Source organism: Quercus suber, unplaced genomic scaffold (assembly GCF_002906115.3).
Source record: "Quercus suber isolate HL8 unplaced genomic scaffold, Cork oak 2.0 scaffold_200, whole genome shotgun sequence".
Classification (NCBI taxonomy): Eukaryota; Viridiplantae; Streptophyta; class Magnoliopsida; order Fagales; family Fagaceae; genus Quercus; species Quercus suber.
The window spans coordinates 303,220-319,590 of record NW_027069658.1 but is presented as its reverse complement, the minus strand read 5'-3'; the positions used below and the strand labels follow the sequence as shown (position 1 = coordinate 319,590).

General features: G+C 32.0%; 2 protein-coding genes across 2 annotated transcripts; one reads left to right on the top strand and one right to left on the bottom strand.

Moving 5' to 3' along the window:
- Positions 1 to 7,961: 7,961 nt before the first annotated feature.
- LOC112039604 (metalloendoproteinase 2-MMP) lies at positions 7,962 to 8,855 on the top strand. The gene has a single exon (XM_024072493.1). The coding sequence runs from the start codon at positions 7,962 to 7,964 to the stop codon at positions 8,853 to 8,855; it is 894 nt and encodes a 297-aa protein (XP_023928261.1).
- Positions 8,856 to 11,379: 2,524 nt separating this feature from the next.
- On the bottom strand, positions 11,380 to 12,552 carry LOC112039623 (metalloendoproteinase 2-MMP). The gene has a single exon (XM_024072507.2). The coding sequence runs from the start codon at positions 12,513 to 12,515 to the stop codon at positions 11,583 to 11,585; it is 933 nt and encodes a 310-aa protein (XP_023928275.1). The 5' UTR covers positions 12,516 to 12,552; the 3' UTR covers positions 11,380 to 11,582.
- Positions 12,553 to 16,371: the final 3,819 nt, after the last annotated feature.

Genomic DNA, 16,371 nt, shown 5'->3' with positions numbered 1-16,371 from the left:
CTTGTTAAAGTCAACTGGTATTTATACTAGTTTACTGTTTTTACAAAAAATTTAGCTTTATATTATCCAGTAACACATGATTTTTTGGTTCTTCAATGGTAAAATAGTTTTCTTTTTTCCCCTAAAATACAATCATCATTGTGAATATTTTTATTTTTTTTGTTAAGTTTTTGGGTTGGATAGTTGATATTTGGGTGAGGTTAGCTAGGCTTATTGAAGAAAATGAGCCTAAAGTTTTAGAAGGGAAACCCAACTACAAAAATGAAATAAATAATAACTATATAAAATAAATAAATAAAAAATTGGACCCAAGGGGCCTAGGCCCACTTGGGACCCCACCTGGGTCTGTCCCTGATTTAGTTAAACTAATTCAAAAAACTCTACTTTTGCCCATGGATTCCTCCCTGCCATCCCAATTGAAGCAATAAATCCTATCGCAAAAGCTGTTGAAACATGGGCTGCCAAAACACGCTTCAAGTTCTCAAGGGCTCAAGATTAAACAAATGCAGATCTCAAAATTGGTTTCCATGTGGGGGATCATGGAGATGGGACCCCTTTCAATGGAGCTGGTGGAACCCAATACAGATGTCTTATAAACTTGGTACTTTCAAAAATAGGATAATAGTTAAAGTAGTCATCTTACTAATAAAGTTTTTAAAAATAATATGGATAAAAATGTATTTGTCTAAGATCCTTATCCATTGAGCCATTGTGAACGCCTCAAGTAGAACTCAATGACTAAAAAAACAAAGGAGTCAGAAGATGAGTTTGTGGTATAGACTACCCCCAAGACTAGTTGGGAAGACATCTTGATAGGGAAATGTGATTCTTGAAACATGTTTCCTAAATTTACAAGAGTAATGATAATAAACCTAAATCTAGGCCACTTATGAAAACAAGCCCTAAAATCTCACCCACTAGTGCACCACAAGTTTCCTTTATTAATACTTCGTTTTGTTTGGTCTCGATTAATTAAGCCCATAAAATTTCAAAAAAAAAAAAATTGCTAATTATTTTTTTATACCTTCAAATCAAAGGAATCGAAAAAAAAAAAAAAAAAGTTAATTTGTCCCAATTGAGTGTCTTGTTAACCAATATCAAGAATTAAGTGCCAAAACGACCAAAATGCCCTTTGTTGAGCATACCTTAACCGACAGTTAAACGAACAAGAACAAATCATCCACCCCAAATTCTATCATATCACCCAAAATACATCTCCCAAAACATGTTACCAACATTCAGAGTTTACCACGCGCAACCATATATAATTTGACCAAAATTACAAAACTTAGACTCATAATAGATAAATTCATCTATATAAATTTAGTTATTTCCTTTAAAATAATTACTTGAAGCCCAAGGACGTAAAAGGAGAAGTATTGCAAAAAATTGACCAGCTAGATACTCTATTTTTGGATAAAGTGACGATTGTGATTTATTCATTATCATTTTGTCCACAGTGCTTAATCTCAATTTCCTCTAAAGATCAACTGCAAATATTCAAGGTTACATCCTAAAGGTCTTGTACTTGATTTGGTAAGTTCAAATCACAAAAATTCCACTCAAACAAAAAGAATTCGAGAAAATACCAAAGTGAATTTTTGGACAAAAATTGAGTTTGATGCTACTTTCCTAAACTTCTAGCTTATCAAATTTGAAAAAAAGGCTACAAAGTTGGTATCTTTAGAAAGAAGATGTCACAAGCTTTCAACAACACTTTGTTTGAGTTAATAGAGGTCGGAAAGGCTAAAAGTATGTTTGCAAAGATGGAAAAAATATCATGCCAACCCACAAAATTTGGTCCAAATCATGTTGGGGCAAGGCAGAGCCGGGGGGGGGGGGGGGGGNNNNACAGACTGATATTTTTAGACATAAAAAAGGTCAATGATGAAAAAATTGAAATCACCTTCTTTTTGTGTGTATAGCTTAAATATATATATATATATATATATATGTATGTATGTATGTATGTATGTATACTTTGTGTTTTTTCCATTCAGGATGTAAACCACAATATATGATTTAAATTATTTTAATGATCCACATGCGTGAGGTGATGTGCTAATTTGAGAAATGTTGTGAAATTATTGTGAATTTTTATTGTGTCCTTAATATGACTCATATTTTCTTCTAATTTTTCACAATTTCATACTCTTTCTATAAATCTAAATTAACTACTTAAACAAATAAAGAAACATATGTTTAATTCTACAAAAAAAAAAAAAAAAATTTAAAAGAATTCAAGGCACTGAAACATTAATGCAACTTTATAGGTATATTATTATATTCTTAACACTCCTACATTAATTTATTTTCTCAATTTATTTTAATTTCAACATTATGTATTTAGATTATTTTATTATTAATATTTACTATAATTTGATTATTTTTGTTTTCTTTATTTGAATGATATGAAATATATACACACACACATATAGTTAATTGAGCTTATGAAGAAACATGATCATAATAATGAGTATCAAGGTGTCATTTGATCTTGCATTTCCTGAGTTGAAATCCTGGCTTTGCCACTGAGTTGGGGTGCTCTCTTTATGCACAAATTTGTCACAACTCACCCATGGTTGATCCAAAAAGTTGATAATTTCATAAACTAGGAGCAATTATCTACATCTTAAAAGAAGAAGAAAAAAATGGCATCTCAAGATCATGTCCTTATTTATAGGTATTGCTTGTACAAGAACAATAAAAACCTACTTTGAATATATATTTCTCATGTGAACCAAATAACCTTACCAAACTACACAAAGTTGATACCTTTATAAAGACTGTTGTACAAGCTTTCCAACCATACCAAAAAGTGCCTAAAATAGAGTTTGGTAAGGCTTCCAATCCAATACGTGAAGTTATTACCTCAAAATTGTAAAAAATGGACAAAAATCAAATTGGGATAGTGGAAAAATTGAATCCAAGCGCATGCACACACATACCCTGCACATGGGCCCTATTTCTTAGGTAAGAGCATCCTTATCAAGGATTGCAAAAATGCTAAAACTTAAATTTTAGCATCTGAAACCCAAAAACCCCACTCCATCAAAACTTGCATATGCTAAAAGATTTGCCATCTTGCTACAGTGCACTCTCATTTTTGAGAGCGTACTATAGCAAGATGTTATAATATTTTATTGATTTCTAATTCTCTCTCCTCAGACACGGTTTATTTCTCCCTTTTTTTATTCTTTCCTTCTTCTCTGTTCAAACCTACAGTTCCTCTCTTCCTTCTTTTTTTCCTCTCTCACTCTATGAAATCAATCTCCCTATGACTCCCCACTTGAAGCTATCTCACGACTTGGATTTGAACCAATGAAGCTACTTCCCTTCCAATTTTTTTCAGTGGGTTTCGATGGTGGGTCACAGTGGCGGTGATTTGTGGGTTTGATTTGGAGGCACGGTGGTGAGATTGGTGAGTTGGATCTTTGGGTTACAATTTTTTTTGATAGCTGGTTGTTTTGCTAGATGGTTGTGGGTTTTTTTTTTTTTTTTTTTTTTTTTTTTTTTTTTTTGTAGTGGCTGGTTGTTTTTGTGGTGGTTGGGTGGTGAATGGTTGTGATTTTGGTGGATGGTTGTGGTTATACTTTGTGTTTTCTTTTTCTTTTCTTCTTGTAGGTGGTTGTGGTTGCCATGGTGGTGCTGTGACTTGTGGTGGTGGTGGCTATGGTGGGTTGTGGTTGCTACAAAGGTGGTTATGGCAAGTGGAGCGGTGGTGGAGGAGGTGGTTGCTATAGTTTTTTGTGTAGTTGTTTTATTATTATTTAATGAGTATTTTATATTATTTAAATGAAATGGTAAAAAAATATAGAAGTTTTCATGTTTGATGTATCTTAAAGTGGAGTGGTATAATAGATAAACTAGGTTTTTGAAGTGTTAAATGCTAAAATATTAGAATACTTGATGGGAATGCTCTAAGTGTGAGAAAGTTTGTTATTTAATAGCTATAAAAATTAAAAACAGTACCACTCCCACTAAAAAATGCAAGCAAAACCCAACCCCCCCCCCCCCCCCAAATAAAATTACCCAAACTATTCCCAAATTTCTTTAGAAAATTTATAAAGAAATGTCCTATAATCAAAATCAAGATATGCAAGGGTATCTTTGTAGAGAGGGAAAATTCTTTGACCTATCTCAAGCAAATATATCATACTACCAAGTCCACAAAGTAAGGCCAATTACAAAGCGCCACGTATTACAACTAGGTTCTACCATCACCATTCAAGAACTAACAGAAATTTGCTAAGTGTCATTAAATAAAAACATAAAAAGGCATGCAAAATGCCAATTACACATTGGCACATGTAAGCAATAACGTAAGCAGTCTTGTGTGTGTAAGTAACGACATAGGTAGTCTAATCAAGTGTTGACATGTGTCACCTTGAAAATCAAAACATTTCGGCCAATCAAAAGATGCCATGTGTCTTGGAAAAAAGTTTTAAAACTCCTCCAATTAGACTATGACATATGTCACCAATTAGACTTTACCACATGTCACTCACCCACCTCTAAACTTGTCTAAATAGAAGCCTTCCTAAGGCATTTCTACACACCAAGACATCCAGAGCATAAGCAGTATCAAAGAAGATTCAGAAGCATTCAGAAGTATAGAACCTCTGTAGGAATCAAGCCTCAAAGCCCTCAAGAACTTTAACCTCAAAATTGAAGAACTTTCACCATAAACCTTCAAAGACGAAGAACACATGAAGAACACGAAGAACACACAAAGAACATGAAGAACACAAAGAGCAAAGAATTTCTAACAAGCTTTTAGCCAGAAATTCATTGTAATTCTGTTTCAAGAGTCTTTGATCTATTCTTCAGCCAAATTGAAGGATATCTGGTGTTAAAGTCAAAATCACATTACCAGAATTTCAATCAACAAGTCTTGCAAGGAGATCGAATTAGATGATCACTCTTTTGTTATCATAGAGAATTATACCACATATTCATCAATACAAATTTGCATTTGTAAAACTATTTTACTTGTTTGATTTATTTCAAACTTGAAATTTAGTTATCCACAATGTTTATTTTCAATGTTTTTGTACTCCTAGTTACTTAAATAAATGCATGTTTGTGTGATTAATATATTGAGCATGTTTCGGATATTTATGAATGAGCATTGCCATGCATGATTGGGCTAGAATTTAATTGCAAGCTTATGATTAGTTTGTTAATTCTAATATTTAGATGAACATGTTCATTTTCTCAACCAAAAATAATAATAATGAACATGTTCATGCATATTAATGTAGGTGTCATTTGATGTTTTATTTTACATAATATTTAGATTATGTGTCTAACCCATTTTATGTGAACGCATAAAAGCGCATGTCAACATGGTATTTTGTTTGCTTTTGATTTACATCTCGGGCCCTAGAAATTCTCAAAATATATGTTTTTATCCATGTCAAGAATAAATAAATTTATTCCATTCAATTGCCGGATTACTTAAATTTCCAGTCTATGAGTTGAAATTACTAAAATGCTCCTAGTCGACCAAACTTTGATTGGTTTGGCCAGTGGCCTGATAAGTGCAATGTTTCACCAAAATACTAATTTTCTACCTTTTTATATCAACCTACGAGTTAGCCAATGGCTTGATAATATTTTCAAATGATTTTACCAACTTGTACCAAGTTTGACTATTGCCAACTTAGGCTTGACCGCAGTTTGACCAATATCTGATTGTTCCTTCGAAATAAATTCGAGCTTGGATTGAAGAAAATAGAATTTTCTTTAAAATGACTTAGTACTTCTCTCTCTCTCTCTCTCTCTCTCTTCCCCCCAATTCTTCTTTTGGGTAGCAAATTTCTTGGTTTAAACTGTATTTTCTCTACATTCCTCATTGTTAGGTTGTTTGAGGGGCAACTCCACATTGTGACCAGTGTTGTCACATGACCACATTGACTTGAGAAAAAAAAATTCATTATTATATATAAATTTTTTAAATTTATGATTTTTTTATCCTTAAAAAAATTTGTGACCACCCAAAAATTTTTTAGGCCCAACATTATTAAACTTTGGACAAAACAAAGTTGATTGTAGCCTTGTAAACTAAAGTTACAACTCCACTCAATATATATTTTTTTTAATTGGATATGAATTTTGACAAATTTGCTATTGAGTTGCATTTTTTTTCTTAATCCTCCATACTTGAAAATTTTCTAGAAGATCAAAGATCAATAGCTATGTCATTCATCAAACGTTTAAATTTCTAGTTTTTGACTTTTTGGAGTCTAAAATTATACATAAAAATAAGTTTATAAATCGAATAGTAAATAACATTCGATTGACATGTGCTTTAAGAACATAAAGAACATACAATTCAATTGCTAAATTTTCAAAATATGTAGTCATGTTAATTTGTTTAGTAAGAGTTATAGTTGTATCAAAGTTAGATTTTCAAAATATATTGTTAAGGGGACTAAAGTTGTAGCAAAACTTTGTCCTTAAATTTTGGTCCCCTTAACAACATATGACTATGAGGTCTTTACAAACAAAAAGAAAAGGCCCAAGAAAAATTTTATATAGCTAAAATTCTGAAAGAGATGTACCTTGCAATATTGAGAATGAGACAATGATTCAAAATAAGAAAATTCGTGAAAGGGAATCGCAAGATTTTATGCATTTGCGTGTTTTTTTTTTTTTTGTTAATATATAAAGTTATCTTTTTATTAGATTTTGTATAATTTAAATTTTCTAATGACCATCTTGGAAAAAAGTTTCCAAAACCGCCACTAGGTTGTCTAAAGCTTAAGAAGAGAAATCAGTGCTCAGTCAGTGTCTGTTTGGCATGATTAATTTTGCCAACTTATTTTTGCTATTATTCATGGGTCCTATTGCATTTTTTAGTACTATTCATAGGTTTCACGGTATTATTTCAGTTAACTTTTATCTTTACCTATAATACTTTCAGCAAAAAGTTTTCAATTTCAATAAAATAAACGAATTCCAAACAAAAAGTTTTCAATTTCAATAAAATAAACCATTTGCGTGTTTTTTTTTTTGGTTAATATATAAAGTTATCTTTTTATTAGATTTTGTATAATTTAAATTTTCTAATGACCATCTTGGAAAAAAGTTTCCAAAACCGCCACTGGGTTGTCTAAAGCTTAAGAAGAGAAATTAGTGCTCAGTCAGTATCTGTTTGGTATGATTAATTTTGCCAACTTATTTTTGCTATTATTCATGGATTCTATTGCATTTTTTAGTACTATTTATAGGTTTCACGGTATTATTTCAGTTAACTTTTATCTTTACCTACAATACTTTCAGCAAAAAGTTTTTAATTTTAATAAAATAAACGAATTCCAAACATGCCCATAGTATAAAGTTAGATTACAATATTACAGCTCTGGTCTTCGAATTTTTTTTTTTTTTAAATTTCATGTAGCAATTTCCTGTCAATATAACTAGAACTTTTTAAAGAAAAATATATATATATATATATAATAAAAAAATAAAAAATTTTAAAGAAAAAAAAAAAAAAAAATATATATATATATATAATAAAAAAATAAAAATAAAAAACAATGGAATTTTAGGAAAGCTTTCCCATCGTCAACTGCGCTGCATATTTTACACACTCTCCGAACCCGCAGTTTACGCTAATAATTTTTTGTCCCAATTAATTTGGGGAGTATATAATGTATGGCCCCGAGTCCAGTCCAAGGGTATTCGTTTAGACCCAAATATTAGAGAATTGGTCTCCTTTTATAATTTTAATGTAACGCTGATCAACTTATACTCTGACCGAAGAATTGGAAGTCTTTCAATCTTAAATTTTAGCCATACTAATTAATATAAGACTGACTTTGCAAAAGAATAATCAACCTGCTTTCATATTATCACATACAGTTATAGATTCTACTTGATAATCTATAAATAGCAACCAAACTATAACACTTTTGCAACATCAATTTCTGGCTTAACTTCAATTTTTCTTAGTTATGGCTTATAATAAAGCTTTTTCTCTGTTTTCATTCACTCTCCTCCTCCTTCTCCTCCTTCCTTTCCATTCTCATGCAACTTCACGAAACTCCCACGGCAAGAAATCGTCACCCTTTGAGTTTCTCAAACATCTTCAAGGATGTCACAAGGGAGAAAGGTCAAAGGCATCCATAACCTCAAAGCCTAGCTACCTTGAAAATTTTGGTTACTTCAGCTATAATAACCATTCCAAAAATCACACTCATACCAATGATGATGATTTCGATGAACTCTTGGAATCTGCCATTAAAACATACCAACTTAACTACCATCTCAATGCCACTGGAACTTTGGATGCCAAAACGGTATCAACAATGATGATGCCTCGTTGTGGGGTGGCAGATATCACCAATGATACGAATTGGATGCGCTCAAGCAAGAAGAAACATCATCACAGCCATGACTCTTTACATACTGTCTCTCACTATACTTTTTTCCAAGGAAATCCCAAGTGGCCATCTTCAAAGTACCATCTCACCTATGGATTTCTCCCTGGCACCCCAACTGAAGCAATGAGTCCCGTTGCAAAAGCTTTCGAAACATGGGCTGCCAACACACACTTCAGATTCTCAAGAGCACAAGACCACACAAATGCAGATATCAAAGTTAGTTTCCACAGGAGGGATCATGGAGATGGGCACGCTTTTGATGGAGCTGGTGGAATCTTAGCACATGCTTGGGCACCAACGGATGGGAGACTCCATTATGATGCAGATGAGCAATGGAGTGTTGGAGCTTCTCCAGGTGCGTTTGACTTGGAGACTGTTGCATTGCATGAAATTGGGCACCTTCTTGGACTTGATCATAGCTCAGTTGAAGGGGCCATCTGGGGCCTAGCATACGTCCAGGAGTGACCCAAGGTTTGCGTAGGGACGATATTGACGGCATTAAAGCCTTATATAATTTTTAAGTGTTCAAGGATTTGCAAATTGCAATATGCAAGTATTAGCAGGGTAGAGAATAAAACATAGTGCAAAACTGCAAATGCATGGCACTAGGACTATTCGACCATATACATTGAAAAAGGAAGAGAGATTAGTACAAGAGACAAAATAAAGATTTTACCTTCCCATCAAAAAAAAAAAGAAAAAGAAAAGATTTTACCTACTCATGGTAGAAAGTGATGCTTGATTGTATTTTACTTCATGTTGTAATAGTATTACTTCATTTTTTTTCAAGAGTCTTGTAGTTCGAGTGTTTTCAACGTAGATTTTTAGTGTTGAAATTCTTCCAACCACAATTATCAAATTGTAGAAAATAAAATAAAATAATAATCCTTCAGTTTTACTACCAATTTCATGGAATCGTACGATCTTAAAAATTTGTATGATGAGATAAAATAAAAAAAAATAAAACCTTTTAAATTTTTTGTTTTAACAATAATAACTAAGACAAAAAATTATATATATTTTTAGGATTTTTATTGATTAGCTTTCAGCACAAATATTTTAAAATTTTTGTTAGTTGATTGTGTTAGAGTATCTGAGTTTGATCATGATTTTGTATATGTTTTTGCTTGTTTGGATGCTAAGAAAATGAAATAAAAGAGAATAAAATCTTGAATTTCTTATTTTCTAGGCAACCATGTTCTTGGGGAAGAACATGAAGAACAATTATTTTTAACTAGAATTTTTAATATTTTTATTTTAAAATTATTGATAACTAAAATTTTATTTTATTTTAAAATAAAATAAAATATTTTTAATATTTTTTTAATTATGCCGTTTGCCACATGTGCATTTTCCATCTCTGATGTAAAGGCAGGGACCAAAATGGAGCGTTTTTCAGGATAGGGACTAAAAGAGGTAAAAATAAAATCTAGAGACCAAAGTGAAAATCGTTTGAAAATGTAGGAACGAAAATGTAATTTCTACCTAAATATTTTGAACACCCTAACTTGAGAATTACAAAAATTTGGGTTCAACAAAAATAATAATAGTTCTACTACATTCACAATATTTTTACAATATTTTCACTACAAATCTAATATGGTAAGCTTTTATTGATTCTAATTTGGGCCAAATACTAAGATTATTTTTTTACCTACAAATAACAGCTAAAAGTATAAGATTTATTGTAAAAATGTTGTGAACATAGCATTACTCTAAAATTAATTTTGCCCCCAAACATAATTCTTAATCCCTTTTTTTAAAGCTTAAATAACAACAATAAATATTAGCTCAAATAATAACAAACATAAACCAAACAAAAACAATATAAGACCAAACAACAAGTGAAAAATTATTCAACAAAAAACCTATTATAAAACCAAAAAAATAAAATTTGTAGTTTGTTCAACCAAATAATTTCTAATTTCATTTTTCCTTAAAAAATGGTACCGAGAAAAATATTGTAGTAATTTAAATTTCTTAGTAACCACCCTAAATGAAATTTCTAGAGCCGCTACTATATAGGTTTGCATACAAAATCACAATTAAGTCTAAAAAATTCCATACTCTTTTTTAAACCCTAGGATCAAGGGAATTACAAAAATTAATTTAATTTGTCCCAATTGAGTGTCTTGTTAACCAATATCAAGAATTAAGTGCCAAAACGACCAAAATGCCCTTTGTTGAGCATACCTTAACCGACAGTTAAACGAACAAGAACACATCATCCAACCACCAAATTCTATCATATCACTCCAAAATACATCTCCCAAAACACGTTTACCAACATTAACCGAGTTTAACCACGCGCAACCATATATAATTTGACCAAAACTTAACAAAACTTAGACCGTATAATTAGGATAAATTCAAACTTATATAAATATTATGTTATTTCCTTTAAAATGATTACTTGTAGACCCAGAGCAAACGTAAAAGGAGAAAGATACTGCAAAAAATTGAAAACCAGCTAGATACATTACTATTTTTGGATAAAGTGACGATTGTGATTTTATTCATTATCATTTTGTCCACAGTGCTTTTAAGTTGTTCTCAATTTCCTCTAAAGATCAACTTGCAAATATCTTCACCAAGTTACATCCTAAAGGACGTCTTCACGATTTGGTTGACAACCTCAAGTTGGTCTCACACCCACTTTGAGTTTGAAGGGGGCTGTTAACGTGTAATAGACTGTGGGCCTTAGGCCTACTTTGTTTACTTGTATAACATGCATACTTGTACTGCATACTCTACTTCTTATTAAAGGCACTCATATGTATTTTATTACTTAAGAAATACAATATATTCATTCAATATTTCTAACATATATATATACATATGTGTGTGTGCGCACGCGCGCAAATGGGTTAGCCTAATATCACTTAATTAATTAAGTTGGTTTGGGATTAGAATTTTTTTTTTTTTTTAAATTTTTTGAGAAGAGGCTATGTACGTAGTAGAATTTGAAAGCTAACCAAAAACAAGAGTCTTAATAAAAGGGAACATTTGATTGCAAGTTATTAACACAACTTTAATAACGGTTACACAAAGTGGATCCTCAATCCGATCAGATAATTATGGTGTAAGCCTTGTAGCACCATCACGATGTATTTTAACAGTAGATGGCAAATGTTTTATTCTCTTTATATATATTAGTATGTACGTAACTGAAGATTCCGCCATCTTGGACACCTAAACATTATATAAGGCTTTAATTCCGTTGATATCATCTTTGTCCAAACCTTTGGTCCCTCCTGCAGAAATGCTAGGCCACATAATAGCCCCCCGAACATTGCTATGTCCAAGCCCAAGAAGGTGCCCAATCTCATGCAAAGCAACAGTCTTCAAGTCAAATTGACCTGGAACAGCTCCCACACTCCATTTTTCATCAGCATCATAATGGAATCTGCCATCAGTTGGAGCAAAAGCATGGGCAAGGACTCCACCAGCTCCATCAAAAGGGTACCCATCTCCATGATCCCTACTTTGGAAACCAATTTTGATATCTGCATTCGTGTCATCTTGAGCTCGCGAGAATGTGAAGTGTGTGTTGGCATCCCATGTTTGAAAAGCTTGTGCAACTGGGCTCATGACTCTAGTTGGGGTGCCAGGGAGAAATCCATAGGTAAGGCAGTACTTGGAATCTGGCCATTTCTGATTTCTAGGGAAGAAAGTATACTGACTAACAGTGTGTAAAGAGCCATGGTTGTGGTCATGTTTTTTATTGTTTGAACGCATCCAATTTGTACCATTGATGATATCAGCCACACCACAACGAGGCATCATCATGTTGGATACTGTTTTGGCATCTAAAGTCCCAGTGGTGTTGAGGTGGAAATTTAGCTGGTAGGTTTTAAGGGCCGACTCTAGGGGTTCATCGAAATCATCATCATTGGCACGGTTTTGCTTTTTGGAATGGCTATAATTCAAGTAACCAAATTGTTCAAGGTAACTTTTCAGGACTTTGATGCCTGGGACATTGTCACCCTTGTGACATCCTTGTAGATGCTTGAGAAAATCAAAGGGTGATGATTTCTTGTTATTGGTGTTTCTTGAAGTTCCATGAGAAAGAAGAGGAAGAAGGAGAATAGTGAATAGAAAGAATGAAAATGCTTTAGAAGCCATAGCTGCAAAAGTTTGAAACTTAAGCACTTTGTTAATGTTGTGTAGAAGTGTTTTAGTTTCATTGCTATTTATAGATATTATTAACGGGAGGCTTCTTGTGAGATATTCTCATTATTCTCATGTGAATGCAAGGTTGATTATTCTTCTACAATGATGGTATTACTTTTACTAGCAAGATATGAGATTGAGAAGTGACCGGCCACTTGGAGACTCGAGGTCTAGTGGCCCTTTTTTGCCGAATTTCTACAACTTTTAAAGTAATGCCACATACCTAACTGTAGAATTTGAGATTTATAATTTGTTGTGATGATAAATTGTGATTTGTGAAACATCATTTTTATGTAAGCTCACTGATCACTATAGAAACCATAATTCATTATACCTAATCACAAATTACCAATTAAATATTTTAAAATTTTATTATGTAGAGTGACTTGTGGAAAACCTTTTCATAGTCATCAACAATTCAACAACTTTAAAGTTTCCTTCAATAAAAATACATATGCCCCTCCTCCCCCGAGCGAATTTACTAATAATAGTAGGTCTTTTATTGAAAACATTATTGCATGATTTCCTATTTTGTAAAAATGTTAAATGGTAACTGAATTCAAATAAAATTATTTAAGACCATTATAAAAAGAAAGCCAAATTATTAAATATTCGTTTAGGGAAAAAGTTTAGTTACAAACTTGATTGTAGCTAATAACAACAACTCCAATACTCTACTCAATATATATATATATATATATATATTATATTTTAATTGTAAATGAATTTTGAGAAATTCATTGTTGGATTGCATTTTCTTTTTATACTTACTCTAAAATTACAAAATATTTAAAAGATAAAAAAATCAATAGCTATTTCTCAATCAAATATTTAAATCTAAATTTTTATAGTTTAAAATTATGAATAAAAAGTAAGTTTATGGAGTGAATATTAAATTTATTTTATAGAAAAGATTGAATAGAAAGTAACAAGAGTTAAATGTGTATCAAGTATGTTATACTTAATTATTGTTATTGGTCATAATTAACTTTGACCGGAATCATTTCCACTAAAATATGACTTTTGGGTTGTGTAGAAAGTAGAAGACTGTAAATCACCACTGTATTTATTTTGGCTGGTAGTCACCGGGGATAAAATCATGACAAAAATATTATAAAAATAGAAAACCTAGACAAGTGACCAATGTAATTTATAAATAGTTAATTATATCTCATGTATGCTCAAAAAGCTAATACCACTGATTTGAGGATCTTAATCTCATGTATTGAAAACTAAGCTCGAAGGTCACCGAAAGAATGAACTCTACTATTACCCAAGACTTTCACGCTATGGAGGTGGAGAAGGCACTAAAATAAATGCACCCTTTAATGGCGCCTGGACCAGACACTATGCCACCCTCATTTTATCATTATTTTTAGCCTACTGTTAAATCTATTGTTATTCTCACTGTACTTGATTTTCTAAACCATGGTGTATCCCCCCACCCCCCCAAAAAAAAATCCGTGACACCCACATTGTACTTATTCCTAACATTGTACTTATTCCTAAAACAAAGAATCCGGGAAAAGTGACTGATTATAGACCAATTTCCTTATGTAATGTGGCTTACAAAATAGCTTCAAAAGTAATTGGTGCTGCAGGAAATCATAGGAGAGAATCAAAGTGCTTTTGTGGCGGAACGTCTCATCACAGACAATGTCTTGATGGCACATGAGATGATGAGTCATATTAGCAAGAAGAAGAGAGGTAAATGCGGCGAGCTGACTATCAAGTTGGACATGAGCAAAGCGTACGATCGGGTTGAATGGGAATGTTTGAAGAAAATTATGAAGAAACTTGGATTTCATGAAAAATAGATTAGCATTGTGATGTGATGTGTATCCTTGGTGAAATATGCAGTATGAATTAATGGGCAGCCATATGGCTTAATCCAACTAACTTGAGGGCTGAGACAGAGTAACCCATTGTCACCTTATCTCTTTCTTATTTGCGCCGAGGGCTTGTTTGCCTTGTTACATCATGCGGCACAAAGAAAAGCAATTGAAGGGGTGGCTGCCTTAGCTAATGGTCCTAGAGTATCTCATTTATTTTATCCGACGACGGTTTGGTGTTTGGAAGAGCAACGGTGAATGAAGCCACGAAAATTCAACAGATTCTTAAAGTCTATGAAACCTCCTCTGGTCAACAGTTAAATTGCCACAAAACCTCCTTGTTTTTTAGCCCAAACACCGACAATGGTGTAAAAGAGAGGGTCAAAACTATATTTGGTGCACAAGTTATTAAACCTCATGAAGCCTATCTGGGCAAACATAATCTAAAGCATAAGTATAGAACGTACATAATGAGATAATAATTGATAAATAAAACTAGCTTTATCACACGCTCTACAAATGCATCAAGAGGATTTTTTTTTTTTTTTTTTCAAGAAAACTTATAGTATCGAAATTTTTTATTCATACCAATTCAAGGTTTATGTGTTAGTCAAGTAACATTTATGAATGCTCCAAACACCAAAATAGTCCAGAGTGAGATAAGACCAAGCCACAAAAGATGATCATTGAAATAACATGGAAGGCATTATTCAATGTGTGGGTTTAGGTGGGTGCAATTTTTCAAGCCAGATTTTATCTCATTACCACTATTTTTGCGATTGACAACCGTAGAAATCTCACTTGCCTAAAGCATAAACCTCAAATGAGTATGAAGAAAAATGTGAACGTTATAATTTTGTATTTGAAAAAAATAGAGTTTGCGCATAGCATTTGCAACGACGTTAGCACTTAGTTATGATAATTGGTAATAATTAACTATGACTGGAATGTTTTCCACTAAAATATGACTTTTGGGTTGTGTAGAAGCATGGTTGTCGGCATCATATGATACATGCTACATATTTTATCGTGCCACTGGTGGCTCCATGTAGAGTCTTTATCGTCATATGATACATGCTACATATTTTATCGTGCCACTGGCGGCTCCATGTAGAGTCTTTATTATGCTCCATGTAGAGTCTTTATCTTGCCACTGGTGGCTCCATGTAGAGTTCAGGATGGTTACAGGACCACCTTAGCTTGGAAAAACAATTAATTATTATATGTAAATTTTAAAAAATTTATGATTTTTTATCCTTAAAAAATATTTGGGACCACTCCAAAATTTTTTAGGCTCAACATAATTACACTTTGGATAAAATTTAGCAACAAACTTAGTTGTAGATTAAAACTACAACTCTACTCAATATTTTTTTTTTTTTATTGAATGTGAATTTTGGTAAATCCATCATTGGATTACAGTTTCTTCTTAAATCCTCTATACTTGCAAAATTTCAAAAAGATCAAATATTAATAGCTATGTCATCACTTAAATCTTTAAATTTCAAATTTTTGTTATCTAAAATTATAAATAGAAAATAAGTTTATAGAATAAATAGTAAATAATTTTTTATTGATATGAAATTTGACATGTGTTTTAAGAACATAAAGACCATACAATTTAACATTTAAAATTTCAAAATATGTAACCATGTTAATTTGTTTAGTGAGAGTTGTAACCTTAGGCTACAGCTTAGTTTGTGGTTAAACTTTTCTTTAAACTTTGATCCTTTTGACAATATATTAGGTCTTTACAAACAAAAAGAAAAAGCCCAAGGAAATTTTTATGGAACTAAAATTTTGAAAAAGATGTAATTTGTAGTATTGATAATGAGACTATCATGCAAAGATTTCAAAATAAGAAAATTCAAAAAGGAAATTGTAAGACTTTATGTCTTTGTGTGTGTATGTGTATTTTTTTTTTTTTATGGTCAATATATGAAGTTATATTTTTATTAAATTTTGTATAATTTAAG